Here is a 23363-nt window from a genome sequence, read left to right as displayed (position 1 = left end):
GGTGCAGGGCATACACAGAGGGAGGGGGAGATGTCCTGTTGTGCCAATGTCAGTCCTTACACAAGTGCAATTATTTAGTTGAATACCACCCACAATTTTTGAAGCTATGACTTTCGTAATAGTGCCTCAGCTGAATCATCTGGTGGGTTTTTTGGGTCTAAAAAGTCAAGCTGAAACATTACATACCTGCATCAGCTTCCTTGAAAGCTCATTAGTGAGAAATTCTTCCTCCTTTTCATAGTTCACTGCAAGTGTCTCCTTCTCCTTCTGCAAAGCTTGAATCTTCTTAAACAGAGTATTACTGATAAATTCCTCTTCTTGCTCTGCCCTTGCTTGCTGTAAGAGAAACATGTCTGTTGTGTTTTTTGTTTTAAAAAAATAAAACCAGAAACCACAAGATGCAATGATCCAGTCACCAGCAATGAACTGGATTGTACCCTAAATGTTTCTCTGCTCAGTCCTTCCTTTTGCCACTTAGCCTAGAAAGGCACTGGGCACCAAGAGAAAAATGCAGTTGCTCTGCCCCCACTTTCATCAGATTCAAAGAGATGCGAAACAGCAGTGCTACCCATAAAACCCACATTAGTAAAAGTAAAGGTACCCCTGCCCAAAACCCACATTACCCAAATGCTTATCCAGAGAGCCACAGAACAGCAAGAAGTAATGCACCCATTGCCACACCAATGGACAAACAGTGCCTAGCTCTGTGTGGACTGATGGTGATTGGGCTATATAAACTAACCCTAGCGAGTTATGCATACATTTAATAGATTCCTGGGTGTGGTCAGCTTTGTTTGTTTTCTTAAGTTCCCAAATAGACAGTGGGCTTTCCTATAAAAAGCAAAGCAGATCTGTACGCACAAGTTTTAGCCAATGCTGTGCAATGACCAAACCAGAGTGCGAATATTTTTAGCCATCACAAAATGCAAGCCCTTAGGAGAGTAAAGGTGATTTTAATAGACAATAAAGCCATGTATATAAAAGGACTGGGGGATGTGATGAAGTGACAGTGGGTCTCTTGACTACTTGAGGAGTCAGAGATCCTTCATCATCTTTATACAGGACACACACCACACACGATACAGGTGCCAAGATTTTAAAACATCAATTCTTTGGTCCACATTTATCAGCAGCTGGCTCAAAAAAAGCAAGGAGAAACAACAAGTGAAACATATTAATAGGAATACCTGTTTTTTATGTATAGTCAACTTCTATAGTACATAATGAAATTTCAGAAATTACATTAGAAATAAAGGCCCCAGTGTGCATGTTTTAAACACAATTGCAAATTTTCACAGCCCGAAGCAGTAACACTTGCATTAGGATTCAAAGAGCTCAGAAAGAGCAAGGGGAAGGTTTGCTTTGTGTTTACAGAACTGGATTGGGGCTCTAGAGACTTCAGCTTTCATTTGTGCTTCCAGTCTACTGCAGGATTTATGTGTGCTCTTGGGGAAGATCCACCATCTGATTCATACCGGTTCCCTATCTGAGAAACTGACACAACAATGCACAAAGGTATCTGGAGAGAGAGAAAATACTGAAGTTCAAAATGTAATGCGAATGCTACTGCAAATAAGACAAGACAAAAACCTTTAGTAGTCCAGTAGAACACCTAAACACTTGGTCTCACTTAGCAATACTTAACAGTTATCACACAATTTCTCAGAGCAGGAAATTCAACAAAAGATATATAAAAAGAAACAGGGCAATTAGTAATTCGCTATTCAACAACAGCAGCAAGCACAAGAGTGGGGCGACACTGGGGTTGTTGCAAAATGTGCAGCGACCCCAGGCCAGCAAAAAGACGAAGTATAAGATTATGGCTGCAATTCTATGCACATTCATCTAACAGAGATGGGCTTATTTCCAAGTATAATTGGATAGGACTGTGCCACCAATCTACATGTGTTCACAGCCCCCATGGTTTATTGATATTCTAGCAAAATATTTTGAATCATTTCTATTTATGATTCTACTTGCACTTTGACGTCCTTTCGAACTGCTAGGTTGGCAGGAGCTGGGACCGAGCAACGGGAGCTCACCCTGTTGCGGGGATTCAAACGGCCAACCTTCCGATTGGCAAGCCCTAGGCTCAGTGGTTTAGACCACAGCGCCACCCGCGCCCCTCTCCAACACCGACAGTAGTGAACAGAAAAGTGAGTTCTATTTTTAGAGGGTAGGAGAAATGAAATAAAAATCCATTAGGTGACTGGCTAGTTGTGAAATCCAAGCTTAGCTTCTTCTCTTTCTTTCACAACAAGTAAATTTCTCATTTTCTAAAAACATTTAAATTGGCAAACAGAGGAAAGCAAAACCTTGAATTCAAGTTTCTGAGGTTGAATATCACTGCAAATGAGAACAAGTAACTACAGCTTTTTCCTGTCACATTAGAATAACATTATTTTTCCAAACCTCCCCCCTGCAAATTGTGAAGGTGGTGGTGGGGGGACATTTCTGCTTTACACTGCAGAAAGGAAAAATCCTTGCCTAAAAATATAGAAGTAGCATTTTTTGTTTTGTTTTCAAGGCTATTTGACATTGCTAAGATATGTACTAAACAAACGAAGGACAGTGAGTCACCATTCTCCAACACATAAACAGAATTTCGAGCTTGAGATATCTCTTTATTATAATAAATCAAAACGAGGCATGGACACTGGTGACCTAATGGCGCCTACATATGTTCTAAACACGTGATGTAAAAGCCAGAGAAGTTTTATAATAAAATAATAATAAGGTGGCATTGGCTGCTTATATGTCGTGCTTTTTGAAAACCAAAAAGATTGTGATTTTTAAATGGATAGTATAATTTGTGAGTTTGGACTCATCATGCCAAAAATCGGGTGAAGTCACGTCAAAGCAATGTTTTGTTCTCTCATCTTGATTCAAAGTGGTGCTCAGTGCCCAAATGGCAGATAAGACCCCCATCTTTAATTCAGGAAATTTTGTGCCACGTTTGGCAACAGTATCTCACAAGAGGCAGCTGAACCTAGCCCAGAAAATGGGAACAGCCATGCCAAAGTGTGGTTGCAGACTCACATAATGATTCAAAATGCTGTCCGGCATCCAAATGGCAACAAAGACCACTGCCCGCACCTTGGGAACTATTCTACTAAGTCTGACAATGATATCTCAAGAGATAGTCAAACCTATAGAGGACAGATGGACAGACAAACCACTTTCCAAAATACACAGCAGATAGAAGCTCAACGACCCATGAGGGTGTGAACATCCCAAAAGACATTATCTTCCTAGTAGACCTAGGACTATAGTCAATCAAACCACAGACTGAGTCTAGATAGCTTGCTAGGGATGTCAAGAAAGGCAGGCTCGGAAGTGGTAGGGCTCACCACAGATGACACCAAGAGGCAGATGCCATCATTGTGGTTGACACAACTGCATGAAATAACAGCAATTATATGCTTCATGTAACCATTTTGTGGGCACTACCCATGTGGTGGTGAGTGTGCATTGGCTGCTCAGTCAAGGCTTATGAGATCCATTGCTGTTGCCACTGGTAATTCACAACCCATGATTACTTGTGCAACTGTTATCATTATGTTAATGGAACAATCTGTTTCTTATGCTTAAAAACTGTAGCCAGTAGTCAGGGATGATTGGAATTATGGTCCAATAAAATGTGAATGCCCCAGGTTAGCCACTTTGCCTTACAGCATTCAACATATAAACTGAACTTATTACTTTTACACCCTTACCCACATGGTTATGGACAGGCACCCATTCATGGATATTTTGCTATTGATCTAGACACCATCCTCCCAACTCATGTTTTTCTCCCTTTTCTCCCTTCTCCCTTTAAAAAAACAAATTTTTAAAAACCTAATAAAATATATTACTAAAAAACATCCCTACAGTTTCATACAAACTTCAATTGGACTGGTTTACTGAACCGCCAAACATAATTTGCAATGCTACTTGGCCTGAGGCAGTAGAAAGGCAATGAAGCTTTGCCTGCCACTGGCGCCATGTTGCTATTTTTTTTATAAAAAAAGAGAAGACTTGTTTACTGACACATATGACACATTACCATTTCAAGATGAAAATGATAAAATGGTTTCGGATATCAGTTCTTTCCCAATCTCAATATGCAAAATGGGAACCACTGAGGAGACAAAAGCAGAAAATGCCCTCCAAATCCACATTTATTGTACCATGCAAGATACAGATAAAAAAGGATTTAAAACAAAATCAAATAATCACCCATATCATAGAAATTATTTTATAGAGACTATAAAACTAGCTTTTCAACTGGCTCTTTTTGGAGGGGGTGTTAAGATTTCAGCTGCAGATGTATGTAGGTTTACAATATTTTAATCTTGTTTCAAATCAGACCTCAGGCTTTGGAATAGAGCAATTTTTAAAATCCCAATTAATGCCACACACAAATCTATCAGACTATGGTGCTTGGCACAGATGCCAAGGGGGAGAATGGAAGGAGCCGCTTCCATATTCACCTAACTGCAGTTTTTCGTTTTCAGATTATAGCCTGTGTGTGTCTTGTGGCAGTGGGAATATAAAATGCGGTTTCAAAAATTATTACTGGGTTGTAAAGTTTGCTGGCCTACTATGACATCCACCCTGTGCTTGGTGAGCTTTGAACATGGCATTAATGGATCATTAGGTTGTTCCAGGCATTGATGTGACTCTCCCCGATGCTTTTTAACATCTTTATGCGCCCCCTTGCCCAGATTATCCGGAGCTTTGGGCTGGGCTGTCACCAATATGCTGATGACACTCAGCTCTATCTGCTGATGGATGGCCACACCGACTCGGCCCAGAACACACTGACCAGATGCTTGGAAGCTGTGGCTGGATGGTTTCGTGGGAGCCGATTGAAACTAAATCCTTCGAAGACAGAGGTCCCATGGCTAGGTCGAGATGGTATGGGGATGAGGGACCAACTCCCTTCTCTTGCGGGGGCCCAATTAGTGCCATTGCCTTCCGTTAAGAGTTTGGGTGTAATCCTTGACGCCTCCCTTTCCATGGAGGCGCAAGTTACAGCAACAGCCAAGGCGACATTTTTCCACCTTCGCCGCATCAAGCAGTTGGTCCCTTACCTTTCCCGCCCCGACCTGGCCACAGTGATCCATGCGACGGTCATCTCCAGGCTTGACTACTGCAATTCGCTCTACGCGGGGCTGCCCTTGAAGCTATCCCAGAAACTCCAGCGGGTACAGAATGCTGCAGCGAGGCTCCTCACGGGGTCTCTGCCATGGGAGCATATTCACCCAGTGCTTTTCAAGCTGCACTGGCTCCCGGTGGAGTACAGGGTCAGATTTAAGGTGCTGCTTTTGACCTTTAAAGCCCTTCACGGCCTAGGACCCTCGTACCTACAGGACCGCCTCTCCTGGTATGCCCCACGGAGAGCCTCAAGGTCCATAAATAACAACACTCTAGTGGTCCCAGGCCCTAAGGAAGTTAGATTGGCCTCAACCAGAGCCAGGGCCTTTTCAACTCTGGCTCCGGCCTGGTGGAACGCCCTGCCTCATGAGACCAGGGCCCTGCAGGATCTGATTTCTTTCCGCAGGGCCTGTAAGACAGAGCTGTTCCGCCTGGCCTTTGGCTTGGAGCCAATTTGATTCCCTCCCTCCCTCTCTCTTTTTTTTCTTTTCCTTCTCCTCCTGCGATGAGGCTACATTTTAATATTTTAATGTTCCATTATTTTAATGTTGTATTTTATTTTTGTTTTTAAGTTGTAATCATTCATCTTGTTTTTATTATTGCTTGTAAGCTGCTCTGAGCCCGGCCTTGGCTGGGGAGGGCGGGGTATAAATAAAAAATTATTATTATTATTATTATTATTATTATTATACTGCTCTGGTGAGAACTCAATCCAGTTTTAGTTTGGCACAATTGTTTTCTTCTTCTTTTCACAAAGTTTGCAGAACAGAAGCAGCCTAGAGGTGGCTGGCTGGATGATTGCAATAATTTTAGAGAGGCAAAGGGGGCAGCAACTGTGACTCTAACTGAGTATGTTTGTGTGTTTTATCCATTTGTATGTGCACATTTGTAAATAAGCAGATCAGTACCATGAGCTTTCAATACTCTTTCCTCTTATAAGGAGCTGGTCCTATAAATATTGACTATACTAAGCTTCTTAAGGATGTACAAAACATGCACAACTGGAAAAACAAGATGAAAAAAGTTGTGCTTTTTGGAGAAAATTATGCCCTTATAATGCAGAACAGTGACACAAATGGAAAACGGAGAGAGGAGTTGTAGCGTGCTTAGAAAAAAGAAAGAGGACCTGTGTGACTGGCTGTGTGACATAGTTAGGCAACCAATAGAGGTTTCCTCTCCCTCATTGTACTTCTCAGAGCTCCTTGCTTCAGTAGGGTACAGGAAAAACTACACTGGTGCATGGAACCATAGATGACCCAAGTGTGCTCTAGAATAGTACACACTCATACTTGAAACAGCAGGTTTGGCAGAATAGCTGGCATCCACTGGCTGAAACTGGAGCTAATTTGTATTACAAAATACAGAAAAATAGGGTGTGCAAACAAGTTGGAGAAACTTGCAACTTGATTCTAGCATATTGGTCATGCTATCCATCGGAATAAACTTTGAACACTCTGTGCTTAGAAAAAATTGTCTGTGAAGTCGCAAAAGTAGTTTCTATCATTTCCTTTTCACAATGCTTCATTTTGGGTGTCTGATGTCTAAATCCAAATCATGTGATGCATTTATTACCTTGTATTTTTCCAATGGAAGAAATTCATACTGATTTGAAGCCTTCAATGAAGCTCAATCTGTTGGAGTATCACTGGTTTCCCTTACTAGCTTTGTAGACGCATTTGCCTCGCTTTGCAATGCAGCCTGCCTGCATTTAATTTTTACAAACTGTGAATTACATAAGGTTGCCTTTCAGCACAGCACTAAATCACAGTTCTGTATGAATGAGCCTTGTGCTTGTGCACTCCCTTCTCATTCTTTAGCATGGTGGCGAGAAAAACATGGGAAGCATCTGCTTCCATTTTAAAGAGGTTAAAGTCTAATTAGCTTTTGCTATGGTTTGTCCAAACAAGCCAAGATCAAACCACCATTTCTGATCCCGGCTTGTTTGGATAAACCATAATTAGCCATAGCTCCTGGTTTGGAAAGAAAAAAAATCACTTTCACAGGTTTAGTAACCCTGTGTGCCCAGCCTAGTTTCACAAGTGCACCCCAGCTCCATTGCAGGCAAGTTTTGAAAACAGTTTGTGATATGACATGGAAGATTTATTTCTCTGTTTTAAACATTGTATACTGCTCAATTACTCATCCAATAATTCTCTGGGCGGCGAAAAAGACAATTTAAAAGCCATACAAAAATTAATACAAGGCCAAACATATAATCACAATAAAAATTGTAGCCACAATCTGCAACTATATAAAAACAGCATTAAAAAGCACCAGAAGATTCTAAATACTTAAAAAGCATGGCAAAACAACCATGATGTGGTTAACAGGCACGCATCTCTGGGAAGGGCATTCCACAACCAGAGCGTCACCACCAAAAAATGTCCCTCCTGGGTAGCTACCATTGCCATAGCATCTGATCTAGTGTGGGCACCAAGAGAAGGGACTCTGAAGATGATCTTAGGATCCAGAAACTTATGTCTAAGAGGAAATAATCCTTCAGGTAACTTGGCCTGTTCAGGACTTTAAGGTTAATACCAAAGCTTTGATTTGGTCCGAGTAATGGACTGGCAGCCAACGGAGATGGAGAAAAACACAGAAGCCCTGTGGTGCACCTAAACAGACTCTTTGGAGTGTAGCCTTGGAATATTTTCATTTCACTCTCATGTCTCCCCTCCTGTGGTGATCTCTTCATATATATATAAATGGTTCCATTTTATTAAAGACTCTTTCCCTTTGTGACTTGACTATACTGACACTTTTAATTAACTGGATCATTTGAACTTTGCCTCATACCTTTTGCCTTGCCTAACATTGTCCAAGCATGGCTGTTCTTTTCAGTTTCCCAGAGAAAAGAAGCAAGTTTCAATTCAACTTAGAAGGCTATAGAATATGCATAACTACAGGTAAGATATGCACAATCTTCACTCTTAAGTTGCAAGATATTCATCAGCTTTAATAATTAACATTTCTATTCTGTGTCTAGCAGCAAGCAGAGAGCAGTTATAGTTCCACTACATGTGGGAAGTATAAATAAGAACACAGTTACAAATTACCATATTTGTTTAACTGTTCTGTTGAGTCACTCCCACCCCTTACACTTTGGCATTCTTCCAGGTTCTCTCTGAAATTCCACTCTGTTTTGCTCTATGGATGGAGTATACAATTATTAAAATGCCATGTAGTCAGCAAATAATGCCGTGCAGTCAGCAATAGAGTATCATGAAACAGAAAGGGAAAGAAGGCTACCTTTGCTTTTTTTGTCTAACAGGATAAATTTGAATAAGCAACAACAACAACAAAGAGAGAGAAGAAGGAAAAGGAAAAAATGTCAATGAAGAGAGGAAAAAAGATTTAACTACGTCCTTCAATTTGCTGAAAGTTGCTATTATTTCAGAGCATCTGGAGAAAGTTACTTGGCTCCATAGCTTTTCAGCTTGGGGTCTTCACAAGGATCCATTCTGTTTTATATGTTATTCAACATCTATATGAAATAGTTGGGTGCCATCATATGTGGAGTTGGGAGCACAGAATCTTTATGCTGCTGGCACTCAGTTTTATCTCTCCATTTTATCTCAATCTGGAGGTGCTATGCAGGTGTTGAACTTGTGTCTGGAAGCAGTAAGGGGCTGGATCGGGGCCAATTAAACAGGCTGAAAGCTGACAAGGTGGAGGTTCTGTGGGTGGATGCCTTCCAAGTCCAGGAATTAGGGGAGCAAACTCTTCTGTGAGGGCTTGAAGGAACAGATTCATAGTCTGGGAGTACTCCAGGATTCCAACTTGTCACCAGAGTCTCAAATCTCTTCTGCGGCTAGAAATGGTTATGCCCAGCTTTGGCTGTTTCACCAGAACATGCAAAACCAAAAACATTTAACAATTTCATCACGGAGTTTACTTAGGATGAGTTGCCCAAAGAGTTGCCAGTTTCATTAACTAAGAAAAAGATGGAGTGCCTTAACATTCATATCCATCTCTTCTGCCACACTCTCAAGAGACAACCGTAGGCCTCCTTTCTCAGAAAGCAGAAAACCTAGAACGGTAAACATCTTATTGTAACACTTATTAGGAGGAAGCAAAAACTAAACATGTACATACTCATATGCAGGAGGATCAAAACTAACATCCTGCATAAGAAATCTAATCAGGGAGTCTAAAGAAAATAATAATAAAGAAAATGAAACTAAACATCAGAACAAAAGAATGCCATATTATTGATTTCCACCAAGAACCTAGTTTAATAACAGCTTTGCTTTAAGGTCCGAGTTGTAATCGTTAACACAAACCAAAAACACATATTCCAACTTCTTGCCAGGACTTGCCAATTTGGATTATTTTCCATTGCTGTACTGCACACCTCTGACCGCAAAGACATTTTACAACTCTTTGTCCAGTCTGTATCAACAGTACTGTCCTAGTTCTGGGTATCTCACCTGCAGGAGCCTTCTGTACCTTTATTGACTCATCACCAGAAATCTGCATAAATTGATGTGACAATCCCCCCAAAAGGTAGAAAGGACCTTGTGCGGAATTTTGCTTCCTATTAGAAAGGAACACGGTGGAAGTGCTAGATAGTAAGTGAATTTTTGCTCCCTAGGATGTACAGAATAGATTGGCAATTAAATAAAAATAATTAAAGGTGCATCACTGTGTACTCACACACCCCACTTGCCCAGCAAAAGTTGGCGTAGTCACTGCTTCCTCTGCAGAGTAAGTTGAAATTGTCTTTGTTTAATACTATATTTATTTGTATAAAGCTATGTCAAAATATCATTGGGGGGGACCAGTAACTTTAAGGGAAATCTTATTCCATATCAATATTAAATAATCAAAAAAAAAAAAAATCACACGAATGGGCTGAAGTCCAAAGAACTACTGTGGCACACCCAAATGCTTGTACTAACCTGGTGGCTTTTCTTTAAAAAAGTAATTAGATTGTTACCTCACCCGCATTGCCACAGCACAAGCTACTTTTTAAAACTTCCCTTTTAAAACAGGTTTGCCATGTAGAATTGGTGTGAGGGTGGAGGAATGTGTTTTGAGAGGGTGCAATTCAAGAAACAAGTATGGATGAGTGGTTCTTTGCTGTGGCCACGATTTCTATTTCCAGTAAGAAACAGATCAATACACTATAAATTTTAAGGCATCTGTGGACTTCTAAAAACACTAAGTACACTGTTAACACATCATACAAATAAATAATAATTTCTAACTTGGGCTCCACCACTTGATACATGCAGTAAAATTTCCCACTGTGTTTTGATGGAATCCAATGCACAATGAGATGCTACTCATCCTGGCAGTGCGGAGAAGGTGAACCAACAACAACAACAACAAGAACGGATTCTGATCTACGTATCCTACAGTATACAAGCAATAGAGGTAATGTGTACCCATCCTAAATTCAAGCTCCCCTCCTAAATCCAGCACAGCTACCCCCATAAATTTCTGCTATTTGGGCACACCAGTGAGCCGCAAGAGAACAGCTAAGATGCAATCAAAAGTAACCTCTCACAAGCAAAAAGGATCCACCTACAGAGGAGACTGCCACCTGCATGTCAGTAAGATCCACTGTTTGTCCTTAGAGCCTCCCAAAGCAGCCTCAGCATTTGATGCAATTTGATCATTAAATCACCCCACAGAGAGAGATGCAGCAGAACTACCCTCAGAGGAGGCACACTCAGAACAGCAACTCAGAAACACAGGGGTAAAGCTCCTCCGAGGGCAGATAGTTCTTACACATCCAAAGAGCTTTGTTTTTAGTTATGTAAACAAGAGAAGAATGCCGTCAGTTTTAATTGCGGGACAGGGGGGACTGCCTCAGCTTTCAGAAGTTTGGGCAACTCTCTTCTACTATCAACTTTCAAATATTATTTTTTAAAAAACTATTCTTCTCTACATTACTGGATGCATCTGAATACTTAATAGTGGAAGCCGTCTTTAGCACTAAAAGTTAGTGAAATATTCGTTTCTGCTTAACAAACGTTTTAAAAGTTTCAGCTCTTTGCACATTAACAAATAAATTCCACTGGTTTCATAATTATGTTCAAATCTTACAGCAAAAAGAAATGTGAACTATACACAGCTACGTTTTTAAAACATTGCCTGAAATCTTAAAACACCAAAAAGAAACAGAAAAAAGCTGTACTGAAAGAGGAAGCATCTCTAAGCCCCAACGGTACTGACAGCAAAAAATGGTATAAAGTAGTTCTTATATTAACATCCTTTTCTTTTTTATGCATTCACTCAATCCTTTACTGCTTGCACATTAACACTTCTGTTGTGACGCACAACTGATTTAACACTACTTTTCATGTTGCCCATTATGTATCTAGCTTGATTTTCAGTATCTAAACAGCCCTTGCAATGACAATCAAAAACTATTTAAGTGTTCATTTTACAGATATTTTTGAAAGCTATTAAAAGGCCGACTGCCAACAACTTGCTATAGAAATGCTGTACCCTTCTATATTCTTCAGTAAGCTTTTCAGAACTATCTGTACTTCTGTATTTCTGTTTCAAATAAAACATATAAAACCATTTATATATAAACCTCTGGTGAATGCAATATTTAGACTCTTAAAAAAAGTATTGCCAATTGTAATTGTTTATTATCAAGATAACCCCTTTGAACTTGCACACATCTAAGGCCTTAGTTTACATAAAGTACACATCTTTAATGTGAAGATTTGCATCTGAGGCCATTCACTGAAATCAGCATCAATAAGCTCCTCTAGTCACATTGCAAATAATTTTGGCATTTTCCCCAGAAGTTTCTGCCTCCTAACATAGTATGTACCAATACTGAACTTTAAATTATCCCAAGTATATCCACAACATATAAAGAGACTTGTTTCATCATGATAAAAACAAGTGAAGAAATGAGTCTTTATCACTTGATTATTACTCTTTCCCCCCATGTGAATCCAGATCAGGTGACCCAATCAAGCCTCATTAAACATAAACTATTTGAATGAACATACCAGTTAATATCAAACTTGAGAAGTCATAGATTGGAAGACTTTCTCTGTTAGTAAAAAAGGAGATTTAATTCAGCATCCTGTGGAAGTTAATGCGTATCATCATCAAGATACTTATCAAGACACTTATCAAGCTGTTATCATTTATTTTGAAAGGGCTATCCAGACAAATAAGCATTCATTAACTCCATTAAATGTGGTCACTTTCACAGCACTTTGTAAACAAAATTTCACCCAGACTTTGGGGGAGCCGACCAGATAAGCAGAGAGCATCTACACAGGTTCCCTATGGCAGGAGATTACATCCTGATATAGGGAGCTTGCTGGGGAGAGGTATCCCTTTCAGACTCATTCTTATTAGAATTACAGTGGTACCTCGGGTTACATATGCTTCAGGTTACAGACTCCGCTAAGCCAGAAATAGTACCTCGGGTTAAGAACTTTGCTTCAGGATGAGAACAGAAATCGTGCGGCAGCGGGAGGCCCCATTAGCTAAAGTGGTGCTTCAGGTTAAGAACAGTTTCAGGTTAAGACCGAATCTCCGGAACGAATTAAGTACTTAACCCGAGGTACCACTGTACTAGGGAGCAAAAAATCATTTGTTCATTTTACTGGCATCAAAGAAGAATATTCATTTGTTCAAAGAGTATCTTGTGTCTAGTTCTAGTATCCACCAGGGACTCCTTCCTAACAGTTTGGTCACTATTCTCCAAGAAATACACAGGAAGCCAAACTTCTATAGATTCCACAAGATTGCCTCTTGATTTATAGAATAAGCTGGATGTCAAAAAGACAAACTCACCAAGTTTTCAAAATTTCAGAGACATGTAGAATGCTACTACTATGCTTTAGAGTAAACCCTTAAGCCAAAGATTTTCTATTATCAGAATAGATTCAAAATGAGTGAAATGTTCCAGTATGATAGTCAGTTCTCAAATAAGTATTCAAACTTAAGAACTGAATAAAGCAAACTAATCAGCAACTTCAACTAAAGAGACAGTATTTTACCTAGCTGATGAAAGTCAGTGATTGCCTAGGAATGTCTATTCCACAATGAACTAGACCAGTTGTGCGACATAACTGGTTCCCCTATGTAGTCTGGTCCCTTAGAACATACCACTATTGTCAATGTCACACAATATGTTTGTGAACAGCTTGTGTCTACAACAGACAACAGATATCGTGTTCAGTATATATTTGGCTTGACTTATAGATGCTCACAAAAGTAGGCTAGTGTATTTTGCCACAGTACCTAATATTCATTATTGAAGCCCTGCATATTAAAAGCCCAGCCTTGCACCAGTACTTGTGTTGTGTCAGCTCCCATGCGTCTTCATCAGGACTGTGCTTAGTAATGTAAAATAAACATCATAGCAGCCTATTTGTCAAACTATTTTGGACAACTAAAATCCCGTTAGATGTCACCTGGAGGCACTCAAGTACAGTTTTCACCTTGGCACACCGTACAAACTACATACAAAGTCAAATTTCAAAAGAAAGGCTATGGCTAATTTTCATGACCTCTGAAGCAACTCTGCTTACAGAGGCTGTAATCCTGAATCTACCATAAACCATGGAATTTTGCTAAGACTGATTAATTTCTTTCCAAGAACCAAAGCCATTTTAGACAGGCAATTCTACTTCAAATCTCTGAAAGTGCCCATTCTGATTTAGACATTATATATTTGGTCCCACACAAATACTGTAGGTTTGATTCTCTTTAATTAGAGAAAGGAAAACCATATCTAGCATTGCCCCAATGTAATGTCATTGTTGGATCCAATGAACCATTTGCGCAGCAATAACAGGACTGATGTGACTCAATGGAAGCATTCAAATGTTAGGTTTGAACAGGGCTTTGGCAACACAGTAACTAGACTTTTGACTGCAACCTCACACAAAACCAATGAAGGTGGTTCCAGCAATTCTGCCACAGAGTGTAAGTACATAGCAGACCTATGCAGTACCATATGGCACTTTTTTTTGCCATGGGTTTCCTCTCAGTGCAGCATTTTATTTCCCCCCATATTACAAGTCAATGGCAACCATTCAGTGATCCGAGAGAGAATAAAGAATAAAACTTGATCCCACTTGTATGTTTTGTGACTGCTCTATGCCCTGTTTTTCTGAGTCACCCTAGATCTGGCTTTGCTATATAAAACGAGCCACTGTGGATGAGTGGTTAGAATGTCTGACTGGGACCCAGAAGACCAGGGTTCAAATCCCCACTGTGGCCATGAAGCTCACCGGGTGGCATTGGGCTACTCACTCACTGCCTCTCACTCTAATCTACCTCACATGGTTGTTGTGGGGATTGGGGTGAGAGAACCATGTACAGGTGGCGACCATTTTGCACATGTCCAACTGACAGCCAACATACATGCAGCTTTCGGGCCTGGAGGGGGGCAGAATGGGTTTATATGTGACCACTGACATGCCAATGACCTAGAACACAATGCCTGTGCAAATGGGAGTTGCTTGTATATCACTTAGAGCTCCTTAGAAGAAAAAAGGGGGGTACAGAATAGAGTAATAGAATGGACATCTAGCCCAATGGGCATCTAGTCCAAAGCACAGAAAAGCAATTTATAAATACTATAGAAAGATCATGTATAAAGGTGTGCAATATCTGAAGTCCACCATTCATCTAGCTCCACACTTCTATTCCTCGCTGTACCCACACATAATGCCTTCCTTGCTTTTCATTGCTCTCACCAACTTGCCAGCATTCGAAATTCGTCAGGTGCATTTTGATGTCTCCATCATCTGGAGCTGCATGCCTGGGAATCCTTGGATCTTGACTCCTTTCACACACGAATTCTACCCGTTACATTTTATCTGCACAATCAGAATGAATTTAAGCAACCAAAAAGCCATATTGAGAAATTTGGCTTTAGGACTACCTGGCCCCAAAACTAGGGCTATCCATTTTGGTGATGGCAACCCTGGTTTAAGGAGCCTTTTGGCACTTAGCTGCTATATCTGAGATTCTAACGCTGCAACTTACATGGGGCACCCTGTTCATTCCGAACCACGCTTCGGGCAGCCACCATCTCCAACGCCATCCTTCCGCTCAGGTGCGAATACAAAAAATCACAACCCAGCCATTCCAACAGAAGGCGGCGGCGGCGACGACACAACAACTGTGTGCAATAGACGTGCATGGCGGCAGCAGGCGGAGCAGAGAAGAAGGGAGCCCATTCCCTCTCCAAAACATGTGGCGAGCAAAACGAAAATAAAGTCGGCTGCCACCAGGGGCCCATTGGCGTGGCTGCTGCCCAGGACCCAATACCGAGAAGGCCCGGCTCAGATTCGGAGATGCAATCCTGCGCGCACTCAACTCGGCAGGACCTACTTTGGAGTAGGCGCAGGATCGAGCTGTCTGCCAGGGCGAAAAGCAGCAGCTCGCGCGTGGGGAAAAGCGCGCAGGCGAGAAAAGGGGACGGAGGCGCGGGAAAGCCCTCCCAGCTGGGCCTCCACCTTCTCCCGCCGCCCCCCCCCCCGGCGCCTCGCCAGCGTTACCACCCGGAGCCCTCCCAAGGCGAGGCCCTCCCAAGCCCCACCTGAGGCGGGCCCGGCCGGCGCCTCCCCTCCACCAACTCCCAGGTGAAGAGGCGAGCGGCGGGCCTCGCTGAGGACGGAGCGAGGGTGCCTCGCGTGGGGGGAAGGCCAAGGGGGTCGAGCCCCGCTTGCTCCCGTAACGCCCTGCCCGGCCCTCCCGCACTCACGATGGTGACGCTGGCCTTGCGTAGGTCGCGGTTCTCCTCCTGCAGCGCTTTGCACTTGAGCTTGTAGGTCTCCAGCTCGATCTTGAGCACCTTGTTCTCCTGCTGCAGCGACGCCAGGCGGTTCGTCAGCTCCTCCAGCCGGAACGGCGAGATCACGATGCCGCCCGCTTTGCTGCCCCCCGAGGAGCCAGGCCCCGCCGGGCAGCCGGGCAGAGACACCCCCGGACCGCCGCCGCTGCCCCCCGCGCCGTCCGTGTCGCTCTCGCTGGCACTGTCGGCCATGCCCGGCCCTGGGGAGGCGGCGGCTCCTGCTGCTGTTGCACACACCTCAGCGCGCCTTCCTGCTCGTCTGCCCGCCTCTCGGGCAGCTGCGGCTGCCGCGGCTGTGCTGCTGCTGCTGCTGCGAGGCACGGAGGCGGGGTCGGCGGCCGAAGCTCACCGCCTGGGCCGAGCAAGCGACGAGAGGCTGGCGCACGCTCCGTCCGCGCCGAATATGCCGCTCTCGCTCGGCTCCAAGAAGGGAGCTGCCCGCTTCCCCCGGCGGGCCCACAGCGACGCCGGCCGCGGCCTAGGGATACTGCAACGGATACAGCCAATTTCCATGGCTGCCTGGGCGGAGACGGCGCCGCCGACGCCGCCTCCCTGGGCGGAACCGCAATCTGCACGGCAAATAAAGAAAGGCGTCGTCAATAGTCTCTAGGTAAAGCAGCGCCGCCGCTGCTGCCTCAGGTGAGCTTCGGGAGGCACGGCCTTCAGGCCCACCAGAACTTGCAGCCCGAGTTATATATATGAGAAAGTAAGTCGCCCACCACCACCCACCCCCGGTTGGACTGGCTTCTGAGGGGAAGGTGCGCGGCGTTGCCTTGCTAGGCGCTCTAAGGCCTTGTGTACAAGCAGGTACTTCGGGGTAACTGCCCTGCCACGGGTTGCGTGACCTATGGGTTGTAAAGTTACCTCACGACTAAAGCAGAAGCCCATGGCAACATACCCAAGTTTTATTTCAGATGGCACTTTTGACGCATAAGAGCCTGCAGTGGAAATGGGTGGGGTCCCATGTGAGGGAGAATACTTGCAGGCCGCTATGGCAAAATGAATGCACTACTACTACTACTACTACTACTACTACTACTACTTTATAAGCCGCCTTTCTGACTGGGTTACCCCAGCCATTCTGGGTGGCTTCCAACAAATTAAAACACAGTAAGACATCAAACATTAAAAACTTCCCTACTATACAAGGCTGCCCACAGAGGGCAGTTATTTGTTTCATTGATATCGGATGGGATACACTCTTCAGCAAAACTTGCTTTCGGCCCTGCCTTCTCAACAACACAGTCCCCGCTCAAGTTTACAGTGGAGGCATGTTTCAATGAGTTTTCTGGTTTTTCCCACATAAATGCACACATGGCCTCATTGAACACAGTGAATCTTCTGAGTAAACTTTGCATAAGAGCCCACTGCTAGTCTACTGCTGTGCTTGAGTTTTACGACAGGATTTGGTTATGAAAGAAACATCTAAAAAGGGGTCTAGTAGTAGCCTGAAAGTCATGCCTTCTTTTCTTCAAGATCCCAGTCCCAGATTAGACTCCCCCATTTTTGGTTTTGAAAAAACAAATCCAGCGTAGAATGCAAGCCTTTGCAGAATTAGGCATGCCTACATTTGCTCATTTGAAAGGCTTATTCTTCTTTGGTGATCACTCATAGCTGAGTAAGATTGTCTTCCATTAACACGGTTTTAACAATGAGTCCGTAAATGAATGTGGAGTCCTGCCTTCTTACTTGTAACCAGACCTAAATTTAGATTCACCAAATCTAAGCAGCATTGTGGACTTGTTTTTTCTTAAGTTCAGTTTGTTTTGTAATGCTATGACTTGATAACATCTCAATCCTTTCTAGATGTAAGGGAGAACGAGGTTGTTATCTTGGCCAAGGTTCTGCAGAGTAGGTGTGGTAGTGGGTAATATGAAAGAGCCAGTGTGGAAACTCAGATCTTGCAGCATTCCTTCCACTTAGTTCAGTGCTAAGCTCCTTGAGCACTGGCTTTTGTTTTTCATACCGCTATTTATTTATCTTTTGGTTGCTGCACACAGGGTTCTGCTATGGTGCAAATAACTTTATTTTCCCCTGGTGGTATTCTTAAATTACAGCTAGATTGTCCCAGTCTTCTTATATCTGGGGCAGGGGGTGGTAACATGGTGTCCATAGGCATAGTGGCATCTTTGAGGTCTTCTCCTGGTGCCCTTGAAACCTCTGAGCCGACCCCCAGGTCCCACTCACTGCTTCCTCAGTTGTAAGATGGCGAGGGTGCTGTTTTTATCCCTTGAAATGTACAGAGCTGGAGGAGGAAGTTGGAAGAGAGACACCCATTCCCACTTCCTCTTTCAGCTCTATGTGCTTTTCAAGGCTCAGTTTAATTCTTTTGGATCTCAGTTTAACCATGAACCTAGAAAGCTTGGCCCCTGATCTAAGGTGATGCTGTATGTGTGATATGACATAATAGTGATGCAAGGTTCTCTAAACCTGCAGATGGCAGCCAGTGAAGTAGAGCAGGAGGGTTAAAGAAACTCAACCATCTGATAAATTATTGTTGAATGTTGAGAGATCTTAGTGTTACTTGAGAAAGATGAGCAAGAGGCATGAGGCTGCTGTTTTCTGTAGCAGCCCTATGTGTCTGCTGCAGCATCATGTTGGCTTCGTTTCAGTTACTATATTATTAAGGGGCTAACTATGTGTTCCACTAAATGGCATTATTAGTGAACATGTGGGTTTTAAAAAGTTAAATTTCAGCTGTGGAGATGGCAATTTGCAGTAGAAAAAAAATGTTACAATTGGCACCAATGTCTAATGCTAATTGCTACATACAGTGAATGGGACAATTTTGATAGAAATCATGAATAGGGAAGAATATCATAGAATTGTAGAGTTGGAAGCTCCTACGAGGATTATCTAGTCCAGCCTCCTGCAATGCAGGAATCTTTAACCCAATGTGGGGCTTGAACCCACAACCCTGAGATTAAACCCTTTGTGCTCTACTGACTGAGCTTTTATAAATCTCTCTTCCCCACTTACTGTGGTACTTATGAAAATTCCACCCCAACACTTGGGCTGTTATTTAACTTAAGCACATGCGCACAATTGTGATTGCTGATCATGCCATTAATGTAACATTTTAGTTGTGAAATTTGTATCCTGCCCTTTCAAAGAAGCCTGGGGAAACATGAAGGTAGGCTTATGTGAGCCAGTTGGGTGTTCTCTCCTGGGAGTAGGGTGCTGACTGTTGAAGAGACTCCTTTCTGCTCCTTCTTAAGGACATAAATAGTTAATAAGAAATAGGAGAAGTCAGGTGCTGGAATAGCATACACAAGCAGCCCACTGTACATTTCACATATATGAGCAGTCTTGGGAAGTGTCTAAACAATTCCCCCCCCCCCCCATATTCAAATGGAAGGTGTGGTTGTTGTGCTCTGTGACCTTTGCTGTTATTTCAAAGGGAGGAAGAGGATCCAACTTTCTGTTCAAATGAACTTTGTTTTTTTTAATCATCACATACCACTTGAGATGGTTGCCTGAGCAAAAGATCCTGTTTCCATGGAAGGAAAGAAAGGTGTGTCCTCTCACCATGTTGATAAATTAACTTGTGATGCAGTTGGTGCTCCATGCAGATGCCCTTATGTAAGAACGGCCATACATATGGGTGAAATATTTTGTGCTTTGGTGCATACAAGTATCTCTGTACGCCCTATTAGTGGGATAGAATCTATTATTAGGCATGTGCAGGAGTCAATGCTTTAGTTTTTATTTTCCATTCTTCTCCATGGGAATTCTCAAGCTGGCTTTTGATGTTTCCTTATCCCCACATGGTGATGGCTAACAAGAGTGTCTCCCATCTAAAAAAGAAATAACAGGTGGGCTTCAGATGGACATAGCACAGACACACACAGCTGAAATTATAGGATAGTCATCCCACATCCTAAGAAGTTTTGGTATATGGTGATGTTTGCCTGCCTGATTAGAGGTATCACTTGAATTTGAGGGAAGGGCAAAATAAGACAAAAAGAAACACTTGTTAAGGGTACAAAACACACATTACTCATGAAAGTGGTGACAATTGTGATAGGGCATGTTGGCCAGTTTTTCTCTTCTTTAGGTGGCCAGCATCAGCATGAGGTCACAATCAGTGTGATGGTATAGTGTGATAGTTTTTGTAAGATGTTGCTGTTGTTTGCTTGTCATATTTTAACACTGTGAGGCATCTTAGGAAAGTGTTAAACAGCTGCATAATGTTGAAACTGAAAAGGTACAGATAACTAATCTTATGTTCTCTGGCATATTGTGGGAGGGAGCAACGTGACAAAAAACTGTTGTGTGAAGGAGTACTTGGCTGACTTTACTTTGTGCCAGCCTTAAAATGGCAATGTCGCTTCTAGGCTCCCTAAAATGTCCCACAACGCCTGCTTTCTCAAAATGAAAATTTGGCCTCTGCAAGCTGGTTCATTGTGCTCCCCAAGTCACCTGTTCACAAAGCCCACGTAATTGGTAGTTATTCAATTATTTATGCAGCTGCTCTGGCTTTTAGCAAAAGTAGTAATTCTTGTAATGGTGGTGTATGTGGGATTTAATTATGTCTTACCATAATAGTTATTTGTTTGTCCTGCTCCACAAAGGTCTTCTTATTTAATCCTCATTTAATAGTTCTCTAATGGCATATTCTGTCATGTAGTTGCCCTGCTTCATCCTCCTAAGGATAAGAAATTAGACTTCCTGTGCACACTTATGCCCAAGTAAGCCTCATTGAGGGACGTGGGTGGCACTGTGGTCTAAACCACAGAGCCTAGGGCTTGCCGATCAGTAGGTCGCTGGTTCGAATCCCCACAATGGGGTGAGCTCCCATTGTTTGGTCCCAGCTCCTGCCCACCTAGCAGTTTGAAAGCACGTCAAAGTACAAATAGATAAATAGATACCGCTGCGGCGGGAAGGTAAACAGTGTTTCTGTGTGCTGCTCTGGTTCGCCAGAAGCGGCTTAGCCATGCTGGCCACATGACCCGGAAGCTGTCTGCAGAGAAACATCAGCTCCCTCGGCCTATAGAGTGAGATGAGCGTGCAATTCCAGAGTTGTCTGCAACTGGACCTAACGGTCAGGAGGTACCTTTACCTTTAAGACTCATTGAACATAGCAGGACTAGCTTCTAAGTAACCAAGCATAGGATCAGCCCCCACTTTTAACTTTGGCATTTTGATTCATAAGCAGACAAACCTTGTAATATTTTTGGGGCAGTGGCAAGGAGACCTCCTTGAGCTGGTGTTGTATACTGACTGAGGCTGCAGTCTTACTCACCCTTACTTGGGAGCGAGGCCCGTTGCATTCAGCGGTACTTGCTTCTGAGCAGACACAGGATTGCACTGTGAGGCATTGAATACTATACTGGTGTGTGTTTAATGCAGTGATGGCCAAATTTGGCCCTCCAGCTATTTTGGGACATCATCCCCGACCACTGGTCCTATTAGCTAGGGATGATGGGAGTTGTAGTCCCAAAACAGCGGGAGGGCCAAGTTTGGCCATCACTGGTTTAATGATTGTGAAGAATCTTGGCTGCCGACACCCCATGCATTTCAAGCACATCCCCCTGCCCAAATGAATCCTGGGAGCTGTAGTTTACTTCTCATAGAACTACAGTCCTCAGCACCCTAAACAACCCACAGTTCCGATGATTCTTTGTGGTGGTGGGGAACATGTTTTAAATGTATTGAGTGTTCTCAGCCAACTTTCAGAAACCTCATTCAGCATGACCAGTTGTGAGGAATGATGGTAGTTCAACATCTGGAGGACAGTAGGTTACATCTGGAGGGCAGTCTAACTTACGAGTATTTCCACACATGCATCTATAATCAGCTTAGAGTCTCTGTCCTTGCCACATGTGAATTTTGATACTGCAGGAGATAATAAAGAAGAGAACTTGGAATGTATATTGCAGCTACAGTAGGTTTTACATTTGCATTATAGACTCATTTAAGAAGGTTTTTAAATGCCTTTTTCTCCTTAAGAGTCTCTGCTCCAATCACTGAAAGACCCCCCCCTTTCCCCTCTGACTTGCAGTTAAATAGCTGTAAAGAGTACACTACAGATGGCATTATGGTTTTGGGAAAGCAGACAGCAGGCCCCATTTTCCTTGTAAATGCTAGCATTTTCAATTTTCAGTATTCAAATGACTCAGGAAAAATACATGCTGCATCAATAAGCTTGCTGCTCAATGAATGAATTTAAAGAAGGCAGAAAAATAGGAACCAAAATGTCAGCAGCATTTGGAAGCTATGCTCTTAAGTGGTTTGGAGGAAATTGTGACCTGTTACCTGAGATACGGAAACCATAGCCTGCATTTTGCCCTGCAGTGGAACTTGAGAGGAAGATGTGGGCTGCAATGCTATACCTACTGTCCTAGGAGTCAGCCCCGCTGAACTCAATAGGACTTACTTCTGAGCAGTGTTTTTCCCCCTAAGAAAATGTTTAGCGGTGCTCTCATTTTCCTACTCATATTGAAATACTGCCCCTCAATGAGACCAAACTTAGATTCACAAAATGTTTAGGGGTGCGCATCCCCCCAGAAAAAAGCACTGCTTCTGAGTAAACATGCATAGGATTGTGCTGTTGAGTGCCTTACAAGAAGATACTTGCACTATGCTAGGTAAAAGCTAGTATTTAAATAATGCATTTAAAAAGGGAAAATGTTTTGGGGAGAGGAGAGGAAGTAACAGCTTGAAACCTGAAATCTAGTATTTCCTGCAGTTATTTTTTTCCTGCTTTATTTATTTACTGGCCAGGGAGTGGAAGGGGGAATAGGTGCAGCCATAGAACTTCATTTGATACAGAACCTTACAGTTGGGCAAGAATAATTACTCAGTTTCATAGAACAGGACCAGAGTCTTTTGAAGAGTGGAGTTCTACTTCTAGACCACTAGTTGTATTATTGATTAAAGCATCTTGCTTTCTGAGCAATTGATTTTTCACCTTTTAAAAATATTTTCTCTTAAAAGAGTAAATATGGGGAAGGGCTGGCCAACATATCAACAGTTACAAATAAAAGAGCACGGCGAGGTAAAAATAAGACCTTATGAAAAGGTTAAGAACCATTGTAACAGCTGGCTACAGTATCCAGGTATTGCATATCTTCAACCAAGATAAAAAAAATAGGATTTGAACAGAAAACATCAAAATTACAACGTGAACTTCTGCAACAAAATAGGAAAATAATATCGAAAATATACAGCTTGCTCCTTGAATGGGAACTGAAAGATGAGGTAATAAAAGAACCAATGATAAAATGGTCACAAGAGCTGGGCCAGACAATTCACTTAGACAGATGGGAAAGACTATGGAAAACTGATATAAATTGTACAGTGTGCTATTTGATTAAGGAAAACATAATGAAGATGTTTTACCGCTGGTACCTCACCATAGTAAAACTATCAAAGATGTACAAAAAACAATCAAATCTCTGTTGGAGATGCAAAACAGAGGTGG

At 42.6% G+C, this 23363-nt stretch overlaps 2 protein-coding genes across 27 annotated transcripts in view; one reads left to right on the top strand and one right to left on the bottom strand.

Annotated features, from left to right (window-relative positions):
• CCDC6 (coiled-coil domain containing 6) overlaps nt 1–16501 on the bottom strand; it is a 35019-nt gene extending 18518 nt beyond the window's left edge. Inside the window, exons 1-2 of the mRNA XM_083614492.1 lie at nt 15848–16501; nt 187–336 (exon numbers count right to left, since the gene is read on the bottom strand). Of these exons, the coding sequence (XP_083470618.1) occupies nt 187–336; nt 15848–16129 (432 nt within the window). The 5' untranslated portion in view covers nt 16130–16501. The remainder of the gene's footprint in view (nt 1–186; nt 337–15847) is intronic.
• The window catches only part of LOC310762873 (uncharacterized protein), a 107102-nt gene continuing 99380 nt past the window's right edge, over nt 15642–23363 (top strand). For 19 of the 26 annotated variants that reach the window (XR_014548225.1, XR_014548226.1, XR_014548234.1 and 16 more), the window contains exon 1: nt 16507–16643. The gene's annotated coding sequence lies outside the window, so the exon portion shown is untranslated. Of the gene's footprint in view, nt 15726–16442; nt 16644–16684; nt 16745–18975; nt 19452–19643; nt 20145–21716; nt 21825–23363 lie in introns of those variants that run through there. The other 7 variants (XR_014548245.1, XR_014548246.1, XR_014548237.1 and 4 more) reach the window with 6 other exon arrangements.

Source organism: Podarcis filfolensis (genome assembly GCF_964270895.1).
Source record: "Podarcis filfolensis genome assembly, chromosome: 5".
Lineage (NCBI taxonomy): Eukaryota > Metazoa > Chordata > Lepidosauria > Squamata > Lacertidae > Podarcis > Podarcis filfolensis.
Note: the sequence above shows the minus strand (reverse complement) of the source record. Positions and strands in the feature narration are given on the sequence as shown.